This window comes from Sorex fumeus, unplaced genomic scaffold (assembly GCF_029834395.1).
Source record: "Sorex fumeus unplaced genomic scaffold, SorFum_2.1 ptg000100l, whole genome shotgun sequence".
Lineage (NCBI taxonomy): Eukaryota > Metazoa > Chordata > Mammalia > Eulipotyphla > Soricidae > Sorex > Sorex fumeus.
Window position 1 is genome coordinate 10,602,923 of NW_026606157.1, and position 17,501 is coordinate 10,620,423.

Below are 17,501 nucleotides of genomic sequence, written 5' to 3' on the forward strand. Positions count from 1 at the left end.
AGAACTCTATTCGCCATCCCCTTAAGTTTTGTTGGTCCGAGTCATACGAAGCAAATTTGTTAAGTGCCCGCCAAGGGGGCAGGCTGGGGGTGGGAGGGGAGGGGGTGGGACTGGCATTGGAACCCTGTCCCCCTGAAACATCTGTTATGAACAACTTTGCAAACCACAGGGTCTCACTAAAAAAAAAAAAATTAAGAAAGGAAAATGGAGCACTCTGAAAACGGTAACTGCAAATTCACGACAGTCCTTGTCTCTCCATCTGCACATGTCTGGCAGGACCCAGGCCATCGAGTGCCATGAGGCACACACAGCTGTGGCTACAGGTGGGGAAGGGCCCCCACCCCCCCAGCTCTGCGCCATGGTCCAGGCTGAGGTAGTCCCAAGGGGAAGACAAAAACCAAGGCTTCACCAGCTGCTGCTGACACTCCGTGCCGTGGTCAGCACCCGCACCCGACCAGCGGTGCCCACAGTGCCTAGTGCCTGCCCAGGCCAATAGTAAAGGCAGCCGGCCTGGGAATCCCAGCCTTCTTTTACTCCCAGATCTCCTCGCTCTGAAGCCAGGGGACACTGCCCCAAGAGCACGCCTCAGCTGGGGCAACAGACACAGGAGCAGCAGTGGCTCGGGGCTGCCCTGCTGTGTGGAGACTGAGAGCCACTCAGCGCAGCACCAAGCCAGACCCTCACCCGAAGCCCGCACTGCACACCAGACACAGAGGAGGTCACCAGGACAAACGGGTGAAGAGCATCACCGGAAAGGGGACCCCGGCGGCCACCAGCTCTCTAACCACCAGGAGGTGGCTTCAGAGTGAGCGAGGTGAAGCTGTTTAACAGAACAAATGACAGGACAGATGTCCAACGAGAAACAAGAAAGCAGGGGAGGATGACAAGACAGCAGCCAGCAGTTACTGAACCCGGGCGCCGGAGGCAAACTTAGACATTCATTGGAAGGACAGCAGGATGACAGAGGCCAAGAATGTGCTGGAAAATAAGAAGCAGGAAACCCTCCACACAGAACAGAAGATGGGGCGGGTGGTGGAGGGAGAAGAACTGAAAGAAATGAAGAAAATATGAGAATCGTGGGATAATTTTGAGAGGGAAATATCTGAATTATAGGCACTCCCAAATCAAAAACTAGAGAAGAGTGACTGGTCCGAGATATTTTAGCTGAGAACTTTCCTCTTACAACTGGATAGCATGCCCTAATCAGAGAAGAGCAAAGAGTTCCAAGTGAAGTCAACCCAAACAGAAGAACTTCAAGATGCACTGTAATTAAAATGACAAGAGCCAAAGATATAAAATTGCAAAGAGAAACAAGCATAAAGAAGCTTACACATAAAATATCCCATAAAATTCACCGCAGAGCTATCAAATGATAGCTTTGGCAAGAAGAGTTAGACATGCAAACAAGTTGGACGCAAAAGAATTCCCAATAACAATAGTTTATCCTGCTAAGTTTTCATTCAAATTCAAAGGAATGACGCAAAAATTTTTTGGATAAAAAATAGGTAAAGTGGGGAGAGATAGCACAGGAGGTAGGGCACTTGCCTTGCACACAGCCAACCTGGGTTCTATTCCCAGCATCCCATATGGTCCCTTGAGCTCTGCCAGGAAAGATTCCTGAGTGCATGAGCCAGGAGTAACACCTGAGCATCGCTGGGTGTAACCCAAAAAGAAAGAAAAAAAAAGTTAAAGAAGTTCACATTTATTACACCAGCTTTACAAGAAGCACCAACTGGTCTCCTTTCAAACTCCAGACACTCTCAATCTCTACAATATGATGGCAACAACCTCCTTCTCAATAACCTCACTTAATATCAAGGGTCTGAACTCACCAATCAAAAGGGGCAGAGTGGCTGGAGGGATCAGAAAATTAAATCCAGAGCACGCCTCCATAGTCATGGCAAACTTGTTCAAAATAAAAGTTGGAAATCAATCTTAAAGGCTAGGAGGTCCCTAAAAAGACTGGGCTAGGCATACTTCAAGCAGACACCATAGACTTCAAAGAGACCGTAAGAAACTGAAATGAACATTATTTAATGATCAAGAGGTCTCTATCAAGAAGACTTTATACTATTAACATGTACACAGCAAATATATTAACAACTGAGAGTGACCAATTGACTTGACATTGACAGCAACACAACAGTAGATTTTAACACCTTCTCAACACTAGAGAGATCAACCTGGCAAAAAAAGAGAAAGAAACCACTAGCTTTGCGGGGGGAAAACTTCCTAAGAGATATAGATAATAGACATGTACAGAGAGCTCTACCCCCAAATGTCAGCCACCCATTACTCCTGAGCGCACGCGGGACATTCTCCAGGAAGGCTGGGACACAAAACAAATCTCCATAAACTAAGAGGATAAAAATCAGATCAAGCGTCTTCTCAGACCAGAACACTCTGAAAGTGGAAATTAACCGCAGAAAGAAATCTGGGAAAAAGCTCAAAAATACTTGGATACTAAACAACCAGTGGGTCAAAGAGGAAATCAAAGAAAAAAGGGAAAAATATTCCTGGAAACAAATGAAAACGAAGAAGACACACGTTGCTAGATCATATAGGCAAAAAACCCAAAAAACCAAACCCAACCTGTTCCAAGAGGGAAGTTCATAGCAGCGTAAATGTGCCCCACGAAACAAGAAACAGCCCCAATAAATAGCCTAACCACACATCTTAGGTTACTAGGAAATTAACAGGGGAAGCCCAAAGTAAACAGAAGGAGGGAAATAATAAAACTCAGAATGGAAATCAATGAAATAAAGCCCAACGGGGGAAAAACAGCACAAAAGATCAATGGAAGCAAGAGCTGATTTCTCTTTTTCTTTAAAAAAAATTTTTATTAAAGCACCGTGATTTACAAAGCTATTCATAGCGGAGTTTTGGACATCCAACACTGCAGCACCCACCAGGGCCAACTTCCTGCCACCCGTGTTCTCAGGGATCCTCCCACAGCCACCCCTCTCCAGTCTGCCCTCTTGACAGGCACTGTGCTGAGTAAGGCTGTTGAAGTTGGGTCTCTTGATTTCTGTGTTGCTGACTCTGGCTTGAATATCTGGCTCTATCATTCCTTAACAGAGCTGGTTTTTCAAGAGTGACAAGCTTTTAAGCTAGACTCACAAAGGGATAGAGACAAAACGATTAAGCCAGATCAGAAAGTGAAAGGGAAGTTACAACAAATACTCAGAAAGTCAACAGACTGTAAGAGATTACTGTGAAAAAGTCATGCCATGAAATTGGAGAACCTGAAAAAAAAATGTGTGAAAATTTGAAATTCTTTAATCTTCTAAGACTGAACCGGGAGGAAGTAGAATAGCTGAACTAACCAACTACTAACATGGAAACAGATAAAGTAGTCAAATAAAAGGAAGGGCTCAGATAGGCTCATTAATGTGTTCTTGTAAAGTTTCAAAGAAGATCTTCTTCCTATCCTTCTCAGGATTCCCTGAAAATCAAACAGGAGTTTTCCTGAATAGCGTCTATGAGGTCAACGTTACCCTTCTATGAAAAAATAACGAAGATATCACTAGAAGGTAACAGTAGAAACCAATATGCCTAATGAACGCAGCTACAAAGATCCTCAACAAAACACTGTGAACTAAATTCAACAATACTTTAAAAGGATAAATTATACACCATGATCAAGCAGATTTATTTCAGGGAGGCAAAGATGGTTTGAAAAGTCAACCAATATAATACACCAAGTTAACATAGGGAAAGATAAAAATTTTATTATCATATCAACTGATGGAGAGACAGCATTCAACAAGATCCAGGACCCATATATGATAAAAAAAAAACTCTCAAAAAAATGGGGATCAAAGGAACTTTCCTTAATTCACAGAGAGAAGACCATTAACTACAAACCCACAATTAACATCATACTAAATGGTGAAAATATTGAAGGTTTTCTTCTAAAACTAGGCATAGATAAGAATGTCCACTCTCAGCAATCACAAATCACAAATCATCCTGTTATTCATCGATTGCCTCGAGCAGGCCCCAGTAATGTCTCTTTCATCCTAGCCCTGAGATTATATTCAAGGTTCTTTAGGAGAATGAGACCCATCAATTGTTACTGGTATTTGGCATATTGGGTACGCCACGGGGAGTTTGCCAGACTCTGCCGTGTGGGCAGGTTACATTCGGTAGCCTGTCAGTTTGTCCAAAGTAGGAGTGAGATAATAAGACGTCATAAAAAGATGTCAAGCGGCCGCGAATTCTTCTAAAACTAGGCATAGATAAGAATGTCCACTCTCAGCACTATTTATTATTCAACATAGCATTGAAAGTCCTTGACACAGCAATTAGGCAAGAGCTATTAAAGGGATTCAAATTAGAAAGAGAAAGTCAGACAGAGTGTAGCAGGTAGGGCACTTGCCTTGCACACAGCCAACCTGGGTTCAATCCCCAGCACTCCAAATGGTTCCTAGCCCACCAGGAGTGATCCTGAGCTCAGAGTCAGGAGAAAGCCCTGACCACTGCTGGGTTGTGGCCCCAAAACAAAATAGAGAGAGAGAGTTACTCTACCAAAAATTTCTGGAAACAAACTGTAGAATAAGGTGGCAGGCTACAAAGCAAACATGTAATAATTGGACAACTAATGTTGTTAAAATGACAATTATTACCCAAAACACTTTATAGATTCAACACAGTCTCTATGAAAACTCCTGTGACACTTTTTAAGGACATGGACCAAATACTGTTAAAATGTATACAAAGCAATGAAACTCCCTAAACAGTCAAAGCAAAACTAGGAGAAAAGAAGATGGGAGACTTTTCTCTCCCCAAATTTAAATTATAATATTATTCTATAGTAATTAAAACAGTACGCTACTGGAATAAAAACCGACTGTTGGAACAATAGAACAGAACTGGAAGCCTAGACACAGACTCTCGGGTAAGCTGATCTATGACAAGGGAAACATCATTAAATGCTGTTGGGAAAACTATTTAGACTCATGCAAGAACATGCATTTGGATCTTGACCTCACACCATATATGAAAGTTCATTCAAATGGATTCCAGACCATGATGTTAGACATTAAACCATAAAATCGAGGAAAACACAGGCAGAACTCGTCATGAAACTGTTTCTAAAAGCGTCACCAGTAACTCAGCCATTGGCCAAGCAAACAAAAGCAAAAATAAACAAACTCAACTATATCAACTTCAGCAGCTTCTGCACCATGAAAGAAACAACGGCTGGAATAGAAAAACTGGGAGAAAATATCGACTCAACGAACACATGACAAAGGGCTAGTATCCAAGATATATAAAATCACTCACAAGATAACAACAACAAAAATACCCACCCAAGAAATAAAAGGTCGGGGAAGCTGAACAGACACTTCCTCACAGAAGACACATAGCTGGCCGGTCGGTGTATGGAAAAGTGTTCTTCAGCACTTGTCATCAGGGAAATGGACATTAAATAATGAGGAAATGAGACGCCAACTCACACCAGTCAGGATGGCGCATTCCAAATAGACAGACCGGAAGTCATCAGTGCTTGTGGGAATGTGGGATCCCCCATCCAGTACTGGTGGGAACGGATCGGCCTTGATAAGAAACGTTATGGAGAGTTTTCAAAACACTAAGAATTGAGCTGCCATATGGCCCAGTAATTCCACTTCTCGGTATCAACCCCAAGGGCCCAAAATCATTCATTAGGAAAGATGTCGCTCTACACCTCTGCTCATTGCAGTGTTATTTACAACAAGCAAGATTCCGAGAGAATCCTCGTGCCAAGAACAGATGGGCAGATAAAGAGACTCTGGTTCCATAGACATAACAGAACACTTTCAGCTATATATAAAAGAAGACGAAATCCTGCAGTTTGCTGGTAAATAGATGGGACTGGGGGGAGTTATGCTGAGCAGTGAGTCACAGGGAGGAAGAGAAATACAAATGAATTGTCATAGTGGGCTACAAAGAAACATGGCAAGGAATTTATTTTTCTAAAGGGAAGAAGGAAACAGCCAATGACATGACTCAGAGAGCCAAACTCTAGAACTGAGTTTGCAGGGGCGAGGGTGGGGGAGGGACATGAGCACTGAGTTTGCAGGGATGAGGGTGGGGGAGGGGCCATGAGCACTGAGTTTGCAGGGGTGAGGGTGGGGGAGGGACATGAGCACTGAGTTTGCAGGGACGAGGATGGGAGGGGGCCTTGAGCACTGAGTTTGCAGGGGCGAGGGCGGGAGGGGCCATGAGCATTGAGTTTGCAGGGGCGAGGGCGGGAGGGGGCCATGAGCACTGAGTTTGCAGGGATGAGGGCGGGAGGGGGCTATGAGCACTGAGTTTGCAGGGGCGAGGGCGGGAGGGGCCATGAGCACTGAGTTTGCAGGGGCGAGGGCGGGAGGGGGCTATGAGCACTGAGTTTGCAGGGGCGAGAGCGAGAGGGGGCCTTGAGCACTGAGTTTGCAGGGGCGAGGGCGGGAGGGGGCCATGAGCACTGAGTTTGCAGGGACGAGGGCGGGGGAGGGGCCATGAGCACTGAGTTTGCAGGGGCGAGGGCGGGAGGGGCCATGTGCACTGAGTTTGCAGGGGCGAGAGCGGGAGGGGCCATGAGCACTGAGTTTGCAGGGGTGAGGGTGGGGGAGGGCCATGAGCACTGAGTTTGCAGGGATGAGGGCGGGAGGGGGCCATGAGCACTGAGTTTGCAGGGGCGAGGGCGGGAGGGGCCATGAGCACTGAGTTTGCAGGGATGAGGGTGTGAGGGGGCCATGAGCACTGAGTTTGCAGGGGCGAGGGCGGGAGGGGGCAAAAAGATCCTCGTGGAGGGGCAAGGCCACTGCAAGGCAGGGGGGTGGAGGGTTGCTGCTGAGACTTTCCCATTTACAGGAAGGGTAAGTCACGGCAAAGACCAAGAAGGTCAGAGAGAAAGCAAAGTGCTTAGAGGGACGGAACCCGTGGGGGGACCCCCAGGACCCACATCACACTGGCCCCACAGTGCCCGTGTGGCTCAGCCAGGGCAGCGCACGGCCACCCGTGTCCCCCCATTCCTGTCCTCCCGGCCAGCAGCCTGGCCCCTTGCAGGGAGCGGCCGGGGAACACAGCTTACCAGTTCCCGGGGTCTCATGTTGAACAGGATGCGTTCGGCGTTCTCGCTGTCGTGCCTGCTCTCCATGATGGCCAGCAGCAGCTTGGACGCGTTGTTCTGGGGAGAGAGTCCAGGAGTGAGCGCGGTGCAGGGGCCAGCCCGCGCCACCCAGCCGGTCCCAGCCTCAGCCCCCGCCGGCAGCGTTTCCCTGCGCCAACCCATCGCCAAACCCCTGATCTCGCTTGGCTCCCGAGTGTTTCGAAATAGAATGTGTGACCGTCTTATCCACACAAAATAAAGTACCTCACATGAGGCAAGCCACGGGGACACTGTAAACGCTGGCCCCCCAAGTGGACATGACGCTGACTTTATAAATAACGCACTTAAAAGTGTGACGGCATTTCACAGCACTGTTCCCTAAATAAGTACTTTTAGGATGATGTTTGGATGCAGTAAACGGTCATCAAGGAGATATTTTAGAGATTCGGGGGGATGGGGAGGGGAGAAAAGACTGGACAGAACAAGCCAGCACCAATTATTTCCAACATGAAACATCAATACATTCAGGCCCAAAGCACAAACTTTTAAGGAGAGCAAGCAATAAATAGTAAAAATTAATCTATAATACCCCAAATGCATGAGTCAGAGATAAACGTCAGCTCCAATCTGTGGCAACAGAAAGGCCACCAGGCCCTGTGTGGGCCGCAGAAGCATCTACAGAGAAGAATCTTCCAGAGAATGAAGAGAGTTTGCATCCGCCTGGTGCTGGTTCTAAGTACCCCATCTCAGCATTTTTGCCAATGGGCCATCAAACACTTTTCTTCGGGAGTGGGGGGGTCACACCTAGTGGTGCCCAGGACTGACTTCTAGCGGGGCTTGGAAGACCCTTGACAGTGCTGGGGAGCGAGTCACATGCAGGGCAAGTGCCCTAGCCCCCGACCACCTGCTCGATGGACTCCAGCCCCTCAGACGTGCTTCTGATACACTCAATCTATAAGCTCCTGGGGACTGGGGGATGGGGGGTCCCCGTCTCAAACAGATTTGCGATCGAGACCACCAAGGGCTCAACATTTGGGGAGAGGATCCTTCCTGCTGAGGTGCACAGAAGCACCATCCAAAGACTGCAGAAAAGTGAGACAACGGAGACGAGAGGATGACGCCCGCGGTGAACCGTGGTCTGCGCGCAGACACACAAACCCTGGGGGTCGGATGAGCTGAAACCAGCGCCGAGTGACCCCTAACTCCTGGTGGGGGGATAAAGATTCTCACTGCATGAGCTGCCTGCTGTGGGCAGGCATGTGCCTCTCACACTCTGGGACCCCAGCAAGGGAGCGTCACTGAGTTTTAGTGCCAACTTTTATCCAGCTGTTTTTCTTTTTTTTTTTATTAGTGAGATATCATGAGGTACAGTTGTAGACTTACAAATTTTTGTGCTTGGGTTTCAATTATACAGTGATCAAACACCCATCCCTCCACCAGTGCCCATTTCCCACCACTACGGATCCCAGTATCCCTCCCACCCACCATCTCCCCCATCCCACCCTGCCTCTGTGACAGGGCATTCCTGTTTGTTCTCTCTCTCTCTTATTGGGTGTTGTGGTTTGCAAAAGAGGCAATGGGTGACAATCATGTTTGGTCTATAGTCTACTTTCCGCATGCTTCTCCCATCCTGGGAGGAGGGGATCCTCCCAACACCCTTTTTATTCCTCAGGATGGACCACCCAATCTCTAGGCTCACATTCATAATCTCGATGGACTCATAAACTCAAGGTTTCAACATTCTGCAGACAAAGCAACACTGGTTTTCTTTTTTTAGGGTCTATTTTCAATGGTCACAGTTGCATGCTAACCTTAAAACCCATTTTTCTAACCTAGCACCCCGTACAGACAAAATACCTGTCAAAGAAGGCTCCGAATTCCTTGAGAGCTTCAGCTCTGAGGGAGATCTGGACAGAGTCCCTGGGAAACGGAGGGCAGCCCTCGAACCGTGAGCGCCCTCCTCCCTCACATGCTACAGCGTAACGCACAGACGGTGCCAACCACACTTGCCAACACCTGGGCAGCATTTTCCAACCAAACTTCTTTCTCATGTTTTGAATGGAATAATAGGAATCTATTCCCCCCAGAGTCCCTGGCCCCTGTGCCTTCTCTGAACCCCCATGTAGTGTGTTTAGGGAAACCTGACGGCAAAGAGGAAAGCCACTAGCTGACGTTCGAGGACCACTTCCGTTCCAAGAACCTGCCGCGTCCACCCAGAGCATGACACAAACCCGACTCTTCCTTTTAAAGAAGCACCTGCTTGTTCCATGCCCTGAGTGCCAACCTTCTCTGGACAGGAAATGGGGATATTCTAACACTGTCCACTGTCACTGTCCTCCCGTTGTTTATCGATCTGCTCGAGCGGGCCCAGTAACGTCTCCATTTTGAGACTTGTTGTTACTGTGTTTGGCATATTGAATACGTCATGGGTAGCTAGCCAGGCTTTGCAATGCAGGCGAGATACTCTTGGTAGCTTGCTGGGCTCTCCAAGAGGGGCGGAGGAATCGAACCCGGCTCGGCCGGGCTGGCTGTGCGCAAGGCAAATGCCCTACCACTGTGCTATCCCTCCAGAATATTCTACTATACTTAAATCCATTTAAACAAAACAATAAGATAGATATATAGTGTTCATGGCCATAAACTTGCCACACAAGGTCACCGTTAATTATACTCACCCTGATACTGGGGACTGGTCTTTACAACAAAGTTGCTTTTAGCATGATTTGATGTTTATCCTCAACACTCAACAGTCCCGTAATCACCTTGACTGCCCATTAAGATCCCGCATATTAGGAACCTTTATGGCTTACGGTGTTCGGTCACTTGTCCATTTGCATTTGGACACGACATTGCAGATACTCTCCTGGATGGCCCCGAGCTCTTGAGCAGTGGTGAAGGGAACAGCAGGGAGGTCTGGGCATGACTTAAGTCAAAGCAGCTTCTCACAGGAAGTGTGAAATGGCTTCTAATATTTCGGGGAAAGATTGTAATGTAAAAAGAAACACAACTTCAGGGAGAAGAGAGCCATAAAGTGGCCACTCCGCCTGCCCTGCCATTCCGGAGTCTCATTAATTCCAAGTGGCTAGACAGAATCGCGGAGTGAAGAGGAATTAAAAAAAACGTGGGGCAGAGACCGCTCGACACCTTTTGCTCTCTCTGTAATGAAAACTATAAAATAAAAACAAAAGCATTGGAACAAAATGCGTACTTGAAAGAACTTCCAATAAAGTACTTCCAACCGAGCATGACCTCAACACTGCTGATTTGACATTTTAGCTAGGTTTTTCTTTTGTGTTTTTCTGCAGTGCTGGGCACCGAACCCTGGGCCTCCTAAGAGGGCTTGGGACACACTCGCCCAGTGAGTTCCATCCCCGGCGCAGGGAGCTTTGACAGGACACCGGCTTTCATCGACCCCGGCTGCTCGTGCATCAGTGGGAAACAAGAGACCATCTGGCCTCTGATGTGAAGACTGACAGGGACCATGGTGAAGAGGGTCTGACAGAGAAAGTGCCCCTTCCCTCCGAGCTCTGATTTACTCTACCTTGAGTTGGAGCACCAGGTCCATGCGGTATTTACCCAGAGGATTTATGTCATTGAGAATCAAAGCAATGATGATATCAATTCCGTTCGATTCATGAGTAGCAATACACGTCTGCAAAACAAATGTTTGTCAGAAAACATTCTCTTTAGCTAAACACGGACATTAGAAATCAGGAGACACGAGCTAGAATGACCTCAGCTTTGGGACCTGAAAAATATAATAATTAGGATTCGACTTGGAGAGCAAATCGAAGAGAAGTCAAAGGTTTATCTTTGACTCACTCTTTTGCCCAAACTCTATGAATTGATTCGTATTGATTACGAGGCTAACTGTGCAGAACACAGAGAGAGGCTGTGAAGCCAGGGTCATGGCGAATAAATCGTTTTTTACAGAATTTCAAAGAATGCTGGTTAAGTTAAATACTCTCTCAGTCGATACATTTTAAATGCTTCCCAACAAAGCAGTTAATTCCAGGGATAATTCTATGACCTGCTGTCTTAGGTCGGCGAGCACGCCGAAAGGTGTGTGCCCTGCTGCCCTGCTCTGGAAGCACACAAAACGCTTGAGTGCCCCACTAACTATTCCACCCAAGTGACCAGTGACGCGAGGGGGTGTGCTGGGGACAGCTGATGGGACACACCCAGGCACCTGTCAGGTTTGGGGGACACGCTATCTAGCACCATGGTTGGGGAAACAGGGGATTCCCAAAGTCTTTTTTTTTCTTTTTGGGTCACACCCGGCGATGCTCAGGGGTTACTTCTGGCTCTGCACTCAGGAATTACTCCTGGCGGTGCTCGGGGGACCATATAGGATGCTGGGAATAATCGAACTCCGGTCGGCCACGTGCAAGGCAAACGCCCTCCCCACTGTGCTATCGCTCCAGCCCTGACTCCCGGAGTCTTGATGGGAGCATTTTATGAAACATCCCAGGAGAGAAATGCATCATGCACTTGACCCCTGCCGTCTGCTGGGCTCAGTTGCCAGGCTGAACTCATGCCAGAGAACTGGAGAACCAGGAAGGGTCCCGTGCAGGTGTAATTTGTGGCTGTCCATGTGATGCATCAGCACCCAGGGGTTTGAAAGGCTGACAGGGACGTGAGCCATAGGGAGAAGAGGCCAGGGACCGAGGGACCCGGGAGGGGGCTGGCCCTTTCCAGAAGGGGCTTCCTCTCCCTGCCTGCCAGGGGTCCGTGGCTCCCCGGCACTGACACCTCCTCTCATCTCTCTGCTGTCTTCCCTGAGGCTTGTCCGCCAAAGCTGGGGAGGATGGGTTTGCAGGCGGGCCACCGCGGGTCATCTGCCCCCAGTTTCTGTCCATCCGAGTCTGAGCTGCCCCAGGGACTGTCAGCCGCGTGTCCCGTGTCCTCCCCTAGAGCTGACCTAGGACCAAGCACTGTCAAGACCCAGTTTCACCAACAGCTGCCCCCTCCGGTCACTGCCCAAGGAGACGGAATGAAACAGAAGGCAAGGAAAGCAAAGCACAATCCACCAGCCCTTCACTGTGTATTACGGGGGAGAGAAGTGCTCACCCCAGGGTCATTTATGTAATTCTGTGTTCTCATTCCAGTGCCTACGTATGCATGTGTATGAGCATATATGTGTGCTTTCACATCCATGTGTATGCACACGCATCACAGATGCCTGTCTATGTCATGTGACTGGCAATTTCTTTTTTCCACATTTCTTTTTCTCGATGTAAACACTGACGCTTAGTCTCACGCTGCTTTAAAATGATTCCGGAAATGTTGGGGAAACTCCTTCCTGGCTGGGTCTGTGCCTGGGACAGCCATCCCATCAGCTGTGTGTGGAGGGGAACAGTGAACTAAAAACCCCCTGGGGGTTAGGGGGGGTCCCTTCCCTTACTCGGGATTCTGTCGCTGTCCCCATGGTGGCCTGGATAGCCAAGGAAATGGAGTTAACCCAAACATTCTGGAAGGGAGAGCTGATGACACCTTGCTCTGGAAAACGCGACGTGGTCCAAAGGCTGTTTACACAGACGCAACAGCATCCCACTTTATTTGATCCTATTCGTCCTATTTCATCCTGTTTGCCCACCCGCAGCAGTGCTCCAGGCTTGCTCTGTGCTCAGGGCTGACTCCTGGGGATGCTTGGGGACTCTACAGTCTGCCAGGGATTGAACCTGGATCAGCTGTGGCCAAGCACCCCACCTGCGGTCCGAGCACTCCTTTCCCGGAAGCGCCAAGTTCCGGGAAGGCCTCTCCTCTCCGGGCTTGTCTCAGACCCTGGACGTCAGTCCCCCTTGACGACTGCCCTCCCAACTTCCATCCTGGTGGCAACAGTGCCTCTCTCCTGAGACCCCTGCAGGTGGGCAGGGGAAAACTGGGCACAGAGCTGAGCACCGGCTGGGTGGGGGAGGAGAGCTCTCCAGGGGGGCTTCCTCTCACTGGGAGACCGAATGCCTGCATTTGGCAGGGAAGAACGATGCCCGGCAGTGTCATGCAGGGGAAGGACAGAGACGTCGCATCCTCAGAGGCCGGGCCTGCCCCCTGACCCTCCGCCCCTCAGTCCCGGGCGCTGGGCCAGAGGCGTGCTGTGCTGCTCACCTGGTTCTCGTGGCACGGGCCCTGGCAGTACTCAGTGAGGCTCTCCAGGGTCTGGTTGACCAGCGCCACGTTCTTCTCGTTGATGTAGAGCCCCAACAGTCCTAGGCCCCCCGTCGTGCTCCCACAGATGCAGTCCAGGAACTGCAGCGTCTCACACACCAGGTTGTAGTTGGTCTTGTTGTTCTGATTCCTCAAGAAATTCTGGGGCGAGAAAATGAAGAGAGAGACCTTAGGGACGACACAAGGCACGTCTCCTTGCTTTTCCATGGTTCTCAGCCCTTGGTCGGTTGCTTCTCCAACTTGGGAAGCTCCCCAGTGGCCAGGCAGAAGGGGACTGCATTTTATGGAAGGCGTCCACATCGGGGCACTGCTCCCAGCGTCGGGGCACAGACGCAGGACGGCGGTTTTGCTCTGTGTTACTTCGGCATCAATAACAAACAAAAACAAACACTGTCCTCCTGTTGTTTATTGATTTGCTCGAGCGGGCCCAATAACGTCTCCATTTTTTTTTTTGAGACTTGTTGTTACTGTGTTTGGCATACTGAATACACAAGCTTTGCTGTGTGGGCGAGATACTCTCAGTACCTTGCTGGGCTCTCCAAGAGAGGCAGAGGAATCGAACCCGGCTCTGCCGGGCTGACTGCATGCAAGGCAAACGCTCTACCGCTGTGCTATCGCTCCGCCCAATATTCTCGATATTCACCCACAGGGTTCATTACAATTCCATTCTCTTAAAATTGTAGAGAGATGGCAAATACGATGGTGTGGGGGAAACGGGTAAGGAAAAGGAGAATGGAGGGTTCTCGGGAGGGAAAGAAGCAATGAAGTTTCCAACTAAACAATTCTCTAGACAGGTCCCTGCAAATGGCCCGGGATGGAACAGTTCTGAAGCCCAGTTGGAAGCACCTATCAAAATGTTCCGTTAATTGGGGCCGGAGCGATAGGACAGCAGGGAGGGTGCTTGCCGTGCACGCAGCCAACCTGGGTTCGATCTCCAGCATCCCATAAGGTCCCCCGAGCACTTCCAGGAGTAAGTCCTGAGTGCAGAGCCAGGAGCAAGTAGCACCAGGTGTGACCCCCAAACAAACCAAACTTTCAGCTAACATAGTAGAATAATTGTCTCCTTCCAAACAACTCATGCCGGTCCCCGGGAAACCATGATGACAGGGCCGGGTTTAGGGATGAGAGCACACCCCCCACCCCCGGACGGTGATGCGACTGTGAAACGGGGGTTCAGTCTGGGCGGACAGAAGAGGGGCAGCCCTTCATCAGCAACAGGCATGGTGCCGGGTGAGTGGGAAACTGAGGAACAGCCTGTGCCGCTCAGAAAAATAACGTCCATGCGTGGGTCTGTGTCTCCACGCACATTTCTGGGAGAAACTGCTACCAATGGCAACAGCCTCCCCTGCAGTGGCCGGCAAGTCGCGGGCCGCATAGGCGGAAGCTCGCCTGTCTCGTGGGTCCATGACCTATTTGGTTCATTTCTTTCACGTAATTTGAGTTTATTCCCTCCCGGAGCCTCCTCCCCACTGTCCACTGTTCTTATCATGATCCATTTGATAACGGCGTGAGTCCAAATCTACGTAATAGGAAACTTCCTGTTTTAGCTGCTTCCGGGCAGACAGTTAGGGGACATGAATCGCTCCTGCCACACGCTCTGTCCCCATCACAGACAGAGCTGCTACCAGCCTGTCAGACAGGGCCACGACACCATTAGCTACTCTCGAGGTCCTCCTCCCTCCTAGCTCAGGAAATGACAGGCCACTTCCTGTCTGTGACTCTGGCTACTGCAAGTCCCTCTGGGCAGGGGAGGCAGCGTCCACCTGTCCTGCTGACCTATTTCACTTCGCACCTGGAGCCCCTCTGGACCCGGTCCCACCTTCTGCTTCTCCTTTCAGCCAGCGGTGGCCTCAGGTTCCTTCCACACTTTAACTCCTGTGGCTAATCCCACCCTTGACTCTTACCAAAACCAAACCCCCTGCTCCACAGTGCTGGGCGCCATGGGCCGGGGGTGAGGTGCTCCATCAGACGCTCCCCAGGGCGCGGGTTCCCCGAATGCAGAGAGGGAGTTGGAGCAAGCAGATGGGCTGGGCTCAGGCCCACCCTGGCCTCTGCCTGCACACGGTTGCCCACGGTGCCCCCAGTCAGGGTGGGCAGGTCTGGGAGCCGTGGCCTGGAGCCTCCCCTAGCGCCCACTCCCTGGGAGCAGGGCAGCCCCTCACCAGAGTGCACAGGAGCCAGATGCTGTAGCCTGCAGCTGTGGTCAGGGCCACAGTGGACAGTCCCTCTCCTGGGAGGATGAGTGGGGGCAGGGAACGGCAACGCAGGAGTCGGCCCTTGCATCGCCGGGCATCACCGGCCGGCAGCACGCAGGACTTGCCCTGTTGGGGGGGGTGTTCTTATGGGCAGACGGGGCACAGAGTGGAGGGTTTCTTCAGGCCAGCACAGACCCACTCCCCTCCAATGAGGCCGCTGACCCCAGGGGAATAGACTGGGTGTGCAAGCAGTAGAAGGTGGGCCTAAAGTCCCGGGACCTCGAGTCACAAACAGGAACACGGACCCAGGGGGACGGGATATGGGGACACTGCAAATGCCACGGCCAGGCCAGGGAACCTATCTTGAAGACTCTGCAGCAGCCGGGCGGGGAGGGCAGGGTGAAGGTCCCAGCGGGGCTGGACAGCACCACAGGGCACCAGGGGCTGTGGCAGGGGAGCCGGGTCTGGGGGCGCCTCCCCGCAGAGAGCTGTGGGCACCAGCGGGCTCCCTTGGCCTCGGCTGCCCGACACGCCACAGGGACGGGCTCCAGCCTGAGTGCTCGCTGCGCACAACCGCCCGGGCTTGGGCGGGAACGGGCCTCTCACACCTGCGCCTGGCCCAGCAACCTGCACCCGCCCCCTCGCGCCCCTTCCCCATCAGGCACCTGAGCCCGCCCGGCCCCGCCCCTCCCCCACACCTTCCCACGCACCTGCGCCCGCCCCATCTCGCCTGCTCAGGCACCTGTGCCAGCCCGGGGGGGCACCTGTGCACCCCCACCCGCCACGCCCGACCCCGCCCCCCCACCTGCTCCCCCTCACGCCCCTCCCCCACCTGTGCGTGCCACACCCCTCCCCCCTGCACCTGCGATGACCCGCCCCGCCCCCTGCACCTGCCCTGCCCCTCCCCCATGCACCTGTGCCGCCCAGCCCCTCCCCACACCTGTGCCCACCCCGCCCCGCCCCCACACCTGCAGCTCTCGGTTGTGGTTCTCGCACAGCAGCTGCAGGAAGCGCAGGATGGGCCGCATGACGGCGATGGCCGGGCTCATGCTGGCCTCCTCGGAGGACCGCTCTTCGGCGCCGCCCCCGTCCGCGCCCGCGCCCCCCAGGTCCAGCTCGGGGTCCAGGTCCCGCCGGTAGGCGCAGTAGGCTCTGGAGGTGGCCGACGAGGCCTCGCTCAGCTGCCCCTTCATGCCCTCCTTCAGCGCCGGGCACGTGTCCCGCCCTGGAAGAAGCAGAGCGGGCTGGCCATCGGTCCCCTGCGTGTCTGTCCCTCCCCGGGGACAGCAGGACGGGGCCACCCCTCCCCCGCCTAGAGGGGTCGCAAACAAGAGAGGCCCGACCTGGGACTCGCAGGGCGGGAATGTGCTGGACAGGGCATGTGGGCTGGGCCATAGTGGACAGGAACACAGTGAACGGGGCATATGGGCCGGGTCATTGTGGACAGGGTCATACAGGCCTGCTGCAGTGGACAGGGCATATGGGCTGGGCCATAGTGGACAGGGCCATACGGGCCAGGCCATAGTGGATAGGGCCACTGTGGATGGGGCATACGGGCTGGGCCACAGTGGACTGGGCCCCAGCGGAGCGGGCAGTGTGCCTCTGCTGGCAGGAAAGATGTGCGTTGGCGTGTGGGAGGCAGGGACCCTGGAGGCCTCGGGACAGCAGAGTTTCGGGGTGACCCTTACCTGGAGACAACCCTGCAATCCTGAACACCCCCAGGAAACCCTTCCTTGGGCCTGATGCGGCCCACTCTGCCCTCGAAGCCTGTGGCTGCATGAAGCGTCCCAGGCCCGGGAACAGAGACTTTCCACGTGCTACCAGGGTATCCCCGAGCCATGACACCAGTAGCTTGTTTTTCCTTTCGGGGGGCCTCTCATGTGGGGTCTGGAAGCCCAGGGCTCCTGCTGGGGATACGGCCAGCCCTCCGGGGCCTCAGTGCCCACAAAGCCCAGAGATGCAGTGATGTGTGGGCACTGAGGTGCCAAGGGCCAACCAGGACACTCAGGGCTGCACTCAACAGTGCTCGGGGGCCACAGGGTGCAGCAGGGATAGAACTG

General features: G+C 52.1%; 1 protein-coding gene across 1 annotated transcript in view; it reads right to left on the bottom strand.

The window, feature by feature from the left end:
• The window catches only part of ITPR2 (inositol 1,4,5-trisphosphate receptor type 2), a 342,793-nt gene that overhangs the window by 89,856 nt on the left and 235,436 nt on the right, over positions 1–17,501 (bottom strand). Inside the window, exons 41-44 of the mRNA XM_056134649.1 lie at positions 16,410–16,666; positions 13,187–13,387; positions 10,623–10,733; positions 7,064–7,159 (exon numbers count right to left, since the gene is read on the bottom strand). Coding sequence (XP_055990624.1) covers positions 7,064–7,159; positions 10,623–10,733; positions 13,187–13,387; positions 16,410–16,666 — 665 coding nt within the window. The remainder of the gene's footprint in view (positions 1–7,063; positions 7,160–10,622; positions 10,734–13,186; positions 13,388–16,409; positions 16,667–17,501) is intronic.